The sequence below is a fragment of the Triticum aestivum genome, chromosome 2D (genome assembly GCF_018294505.1).
Source record: "Triticum aestivum cultivar Chinese Spring chromosome 2D, IWGSC CS RefSeq v2.1, whole genome shotgun sequence".
Classification (NCBI taxonomy): domain Eukaryota; kingdom Viridiplantae; phylum Streptophyta; class Magnoliopsida; order Poales; family Poaceae; genus Triticum; species Triticum aestivum.
This window is the reverse complement of record NC_057799.1, coordinates 327429991-327436423: the sequence shown is the minus strand read 5'-3', so window position 1 is coordinate 327436423 and position 6433 is coordinate 327429991. Positions and strand designations below refer to the sequence as shown.

The 6433-nt window shown below is 43.0% G+C and overlaps 1 protein-coding gene across 1 annotated transcript; it reads left to right on the top strand.

Annotated features, from left to right (window-relative positions):
- The first annotated feature begins 502 nt into the window (after window positions 1-502).
- Window positions 503-4498, top strand: LOC123052985 (polyadenylate-binding protein RBP45). Its single transcript, XM_044476352.1, has 7 exons — window positions 503-840; window positions 1351-1780; window positions 2987-3036; window positions 3114-3241; window positions 3702-3798; window positions 3972-4121; window positions 4227-4498. Exons 1-7 carry the CDS (start codon window positions 628-630, stop codon window positions 4227-4229), a joined length of 1071 nt encoding a protein of 356 aa, XP_044332287.1. The 5' UTR covers window positions 503-627; the 3' UTR covers window positions 4230-4498.
- The last annotated feature ends 1935 nt before the right edge of the window (window positions 4499-6433 follow it).

The following is a 6433-nucleotide window of genomic DNA, read 5'->3' as shown; positions in this document are numbered from 1 at the left end:
TTAACTACCTCGCCATGTGCCGTCACTGTGCTCCGGTCGTAGGTACAGTCACAGCCTTCACGTGATCGTGTGCACTACATTTGTCCAAGGGTATACAGTAACCATTTTTTAACTACTCAAGTACTACTAGAGCTAGTACTATATCATATTGCATCGCATCGCCAACGCAACATAGACCGCCACGTCCTACTCCAATTGATCGATTGCAGCGTTTGAGTCGACCGTGCAGCGCTATGTGCAGCGCCTAGCTGTCAGACGTTCTGCAATGTGACATTGGTCAGATGTATAGCACCTATCAGTCAGGCGCTGTACAGTGTAGTGTGACGCCTAGATGTCAGGCGTCACATAAAAAGTCAATCGGATGAATTTTTTTATCAACAGTTCATTTTATGAATTCTTTTTGTTTATAGGTCAAATTTGTGATTTTTGCCCATTCACAGAGTGGTGAACCAGTTCCACGAGTTATCAACTGTGTGATGCGTGTACCCCTTAAACCCCAACTTTTAGCAAACCCTCTCCTTGTCCTTTGCTTTTGGTCCGCTTTCTCCTTCCAACCCTTCCTCCTCCTCTCGCATTCCAGTAGAATCGTCTCGGTTGCTAGGGTTTGATCCTACCCTTCCTGGCACGATGGCGCATCCGCCCCCGCGGAACTGGGCCATGGCGCCGCCGTACCACTACCACGGGACGTCGCAGCAGGAGCAGGCGGCGCCAGCCGCGGAGGACGAGAGCGGAGCCGGGTCCGGAGGGCAGGAGGCGGAGTCGAGGTCACTCCGGATCCGCGAACTTTTCCCCTGGATGGACGAGGACTACCTGCGCAGCTGCTTCACCCGCTCGCCCGAGGTGATCCCATCCCATGCCCCTCGTCCTACCTACTCCCCTTTTTTTCTAAAATTGTTTCCTATACATGTTTGTGCCCGTGCTATATGTTTCCCAATTTATGTCTCCTCAACTGAGTCGCGTTTACATGCGTGCATCATACTGTTCACTAGCACCACTGGGTCGTAGCTTTGGTGCCCACTAGATTGTGAGCCACTCGCTATTGTGTATATTACGATACTGTCTCACATTTCTATAAATCAGATGGATGATAGGGTCTCACTACATTCAGTCTTCCCTTTTACTATATGTTTCACAGTATGCTCTAGTGATAGTGAACTGCAGACGGCTACCGTGTTTAGCTCCTTACTCTATCTGCATTTCAGTTGCTTAAATCAGGCTATATGTTTGTCAATGTTCTCCGATTACCCAATCAAATAGCATCAGGCATTGTATATGAAATCTTCTTGTGATTCATCTCAAAGTTTACGTGCTTTTCTCACTGTTTCCTCATCATTTCCTTTTAAAATGCAGCTTGTGACAGCAGTGATAACGCGGAACAAGGAGACCAAGCAATCTGAGGGTTTCGGTTATCTTACCTTTTCTGACCATGCCACTGCTGACCAAATCCTCCAGAGCTACAATGGCCAGAAGATGCCTAATGCTGACAGGGATTTCAGCCTCAGCTGGGTCCAGTATGCTGGTCCTGATGATGATTGTGCCATATATGTTGGGGGATTGGGCTTTGATGTTACAGACTTCATGCTACACCACGTGTTCAAGAATCGCTATCCATCAGTTAAGAGGGCAAAAGTTATATGGGATTTTCTTGCTAGACGCTCAAAAGGCTATGGGTTTGTTGTGTTTGGAGATGTCAATGAACGCACACAAGCAATGACTGAAATGAATGGAGCATACTGTTCTTCTAGGCCTATGCGTATCGGACCTGCTACCTTCAAGAGTGGTATGGCCACCAACAATATGGTTTATGATTATTTACTTTTGTAGCTACCGAACTGTGAGTTTTGATTTCTGGCTTTCTATGTGTCCTTAACATTGCAAATATCTTTTTACGGGTTTGTTTTCGGCATGTTGCAATTCGTAAAGCTTTCACACCTGCATATGTTATTCCCCAGATGGTCTCTTCTTGCACCACTGACTAGTAAATATTAGCAGCATGGCTTCAATGGAGTACAGTAATTCTTAATCATCCATGTTGTGATGGAATTAGAGTTAGTTCGCCAGTAAGCATATTTATTATCCTGGTGCAGGCTGCCATGCTATCCCAGGTTTTTTCAGCCGATTCTCCGAAATTTAAGACAATTATCCTCACTCAAACTTCAAAAAGTCATCATTTTCTAAAGAAAGGGTAAGGGATCTCTTTTCTGCAACGGAAAAAAAATAAGCTCCTGAACGAGCAGGGGAGCGAGCGGAGTACTTTACGCAAGTAGTGGTTTACCAGGAACTCGTATAAGAGCTAGTCATATAGTCCTTGAAGCATTATTCCTTTTATCGGTAGGGCTGTTAGCAAGGAGTGGCAATTCTGACTTGTTCATCGGGAAGTGATCTAGCTCCTGAGATATATGACATTCTTTATCCTTATCTTTTCCTGGTCTTCTCGGCTGGAATCTAGTAGGGCTTGTGTGTCACTTTGGCTGTGCGAATGTAGCCTCCCCTCTTCCAGCCCTTGTATTATGCTCTTCCTTTTTCCATGGACTTCTGGTCCAGCCTCTATCGCAATATGAATTGCTGGGGACCAGTTCATATAACTCGTCGCATTGTTGCCAGTGAGGGATGCACTGATGCATTTCAAGTTGCATGATACACACATTGTTTCACTTGCAAGAGTTTTGAATCAGTCGCATCAGGCCTATTGTCGGCTATCGCAAAACATTTGTTGATTATCTTAATGCTGGATTTGGTGCTTTATTTTTTGAAAATTCCATGCTTTAACAGTATCTACAGATGTGAAACGTATTGTGCTGGGTATACAGCCTATAATGTTGGAACATTTTAGTGCATTAATTCTTGACTAGTGCTTAGCTAATTCTCATCTACTGATGGATCCGAAATTCGCATATACAGCAAGTAATTTTTGTATCAGCTACACCGCACAATTTTCATTAATGTCAGAGTCAATAGTTTCTAACAATACATTCCATTTCTGCAGATTTTCGTACACAAGGGACATATTCTGATTCTAACCAGAACAATAGCAGAGTGAGTGCATGGTTTTACCTTTTAAAAGGAGTCACATGTATGGTCAATTGATCTCAGAATTTTTTCATGGCTTGCAGCTTTTTGTTGGTCAACTTGATTCATGTGTGACTGATGAGGATCTAGATAAAGCCTTCAGTCCTTATGGAGAGCTTACTGTCAAGGTAATAGAGGGGAAGAACTGTGGCTTCGTCACATATTCGAGCAGGTATCTGGTTTAGTCATAATAAATGGTTTGACAAATGCCATGTGATTACATATGCTAAAAGAACATGGGAATAGGCAGATCTACCTGAAAAATACAAGTTAAATTATACCATATAGTAGTCATATATTAGCCTAGTTAGTTAACTGCCCAAGGCCCTCTTTTAACCTATTTGTTGTAACTATTATGTTGTCGAGACCATAACCATAACTATTTATATTGCAATTTTGACAATTCTGAAATATGGTAGATTGGTGATATTTATGATGACGGTTGAGGATGGTAAATACTATGTCCCCGATGGTAAATTCTGGTTGAGAACTCCAGCCATATAGGATAGGTGTGTGCAGGAATATGAAAACACAGATGCACCATGCAAATCTTTAATTTGTCTGCCATACCCTCTCCACTGTACCACAGTTCTTCCCAGGAATAGACTGAATTGTGACTTATGTATTTGCAGGGCATCAGCTGTGGAGGCTATGACAATTCTAAATGGAAGCCAGCTGGGAGATAATATCATAACAGTTAACTGGGCTCGTCCTGCTCCTAAGAAGCAGGTAGTCTTTATCTGTTGTTTGCCTTCTACTCCCTCTGTCAAGAAATATAAGATCTAGTGATCTAAACGATCTTATATTTCTTTACAGAGGGAGTACTTTCTAGTGATTTTATGACCAGATCACTTTGAGTTTTATCGTTGACAAGCATACTCGTCAATCACAAATATGAGCAGGATCAATGGAATGGTGTGGACCATGGACACCCTCAAAGCTCTGGTCCAGGTTATGGTTGCTGTCCCGAGGATCCTAACATTCTTGGTTACACAGGCCATCCTGGATATGCATATCACCAACAGCAGCAGCCACAGCAGACCCCAGTACAGGTAGGTTCCATTTCTGATTAGGACCAGGGAGAGCCTTTTTTTGTGTTTCACTCTTTTTTTTCTGTAAATACATAGGTATGATAAATGAATTATTTGTTTGTGCAGTGAGGACGCCAGAGCAGGGAACGTCTCAGTCGCAGGGTGCAGCGGGATTCTTGTGACATAAAACTCAGAAGGACTTTTGCTGGAAATAACTGTATTAGTTACTCAAGATGCCTGGAACAACATTTTTTGCGGCAAGTTTATTTCTCTGGGAAATAGTTGTCCGTGCTGCTGCTGTGTTTCTCATTATGTTGTGCACCATCACACAAATTCCCTGAGATGCCTGGAACAACTTTTTTTTGGAGAGAATTTTCAGGAATATCTGTCTGTGTTTCTCCCTTTGCTGTGCACTGTCATGCGATGCCTGGAACAACAGTTTTGGCGGAGAGATTAATTCTTTTGGAAATAGCTGTTTGTTTTGCTTCCGTGTCTCCTTTAATTGCGCACCCAGAGATGTGCCCAAGTTCCCTGAGATGGGTGGAATATAAAGTTTTGGTGAAAAAAAACCCAGAGATAAGCCGTTTGTAGCTTTGGTCGAAGAGTTGTGTTGCCTGTAGTATCATAGAAAAACGAGTTATGTTGCCTGAAGTTTGCTATCAGCTTATTACTATGGCATGACACAAGGTTTTACAGAATACAGATGCACACTTTAACACCTGTTAACCATCCATTGTGGTGAAACTGAGGCTTGTGATCTGTTATGCTGAACCGCTCCGCCTGTGCTATTGTATAGAATCACTGTGTGCATCTGTATTCTGTAAAACCTTGTGTCAAACTAACACTTTGAGATAGTTTGACTTTCCAATAAAGTTAAAAGTACACTCTTAAGGACGAAAGGGAGTATGTGACACCCCTCTCTCTCTTTGTTGGAGCTGAATCACTCAGCCCCCGCGCGCGCTCTCTCTCCCTCTGCGTTGTTTCTGACGACATACACAAGTACACAGGCTGTTTTGGTGATTTGCTAGCTCATACAACCAAAGCCATCTCTCTTGTTGATGAACTACAAGCTTATCTTACAAAGATGTACACTCTAATGTTAGATACATCCATTTAAGAGCTAAGCTTCTTCGGACAAAGGAAGTATTCCCTCCGTTCCAAAATTCTTGTCTTAGATTAGTCTAGATACGGATGTATCTAATACTAAAACGTGACTTGATACATCCGTATTTAAACAAACCAACCTAAGACAAGAAGCTAAACCGACATAGACCTCCAAGGCTCCAAACCGACCTGAACAATACAGGTCAGAAGCAGCTAGCTATACTACTCTACTACCAGTACAAACAACTCATTTACTGTTATCATTTATAGCTTTAGCAGCTGACAGAACACGCAAAAGCTAAATTGACTACAGGCTGACTGCATATTTTTACTAGCTAAATGTTGGTCTTAACCGATCTATACTAATGCCCAGAGCCCAGCACGCAAGGTTTATATCCAACATTCTTCCGTAATCCTTGTGTGCTACCTTGACCATTCCAGTCCTTGCTCTAAGCTCATGACTAACAACGGCATCACACCATGCTTGTCAATCTTGTTGGATTTTGCTAGTAGGCTTTTGGCTTTAAATTCTCGTGGCTCATTCATGCGACTATATGTGGTGTGAGTGAGACCAATGTTTAGTCTTATACTGCTAGTTAAGAGGGAGTTGCGTCACCTTATAAGACGAGCTCTTCTATCACTTGTATGAGCATAAGAAGAGGAGACCTATATGTGCGCTCCTCCTCTTCGGGCCGGGTCGAGTTTCAGGAATCCAGAACACCGCCTCTCGTGATCCTGTATGGGAGAGGGGCGATCGGGTTTTTTAGGAGCGCACTCGCACGACAGCTGGCACCGACAACTTCCTCAATGACAACTTCTTTCCCGACCTCGACAACCTCTTCATCAACGACATGGGCGACAACATCAACGCCAGCGGTTCTGCTCCCGCTGCACCGTATGTGTTTTTGTCCTCCTTGTTTGAGATCGTGATAGAATTCCTATTTCTAGTCTGTGCATTAGATTCGATCTATTCATCTACTATGCTAGTCCGCATGATTAGTTCAATCTCTGTTATTGTCGTCATGATTTATTTACTTTTTATTCAGATTAAATCTCGTAGTAATTTGCTCAAATATTCAACAAGTCTCACACCGATAAACTTCTTGTGACAATGGCATCACACCACTGCCGTCGACATCACACCGACCCTGCCTAACGATAGCTTCACACCATCGTCTTTGTTGGCCTCACATCCACGCTTCATATGAAAAATGGTGTCACACCACTAT

Coding starts and splice junctions, on each gene's coding strand:
- LOC123052985 (XM_044476352.1), top strand. CDS start 628: ATGGCGCATCCGCCCCCGCGGAACTGGGCCATGGCGCCGCCGTACCAC. Junction 841..1,350: donor GCTTCACCCGCTCGCCCGAG/GTGATCCCATCC, acceptor TTTAAAATGCAG/CTTGTGACAGCAGTGATAAC. Junction 1,781..2,986: donor ACCTGCTACCTTCAAGAGTG/GTATGGCCACCA, acceptor CCATTTCTGCAG/ATTTTCGTACACAAGGGACA.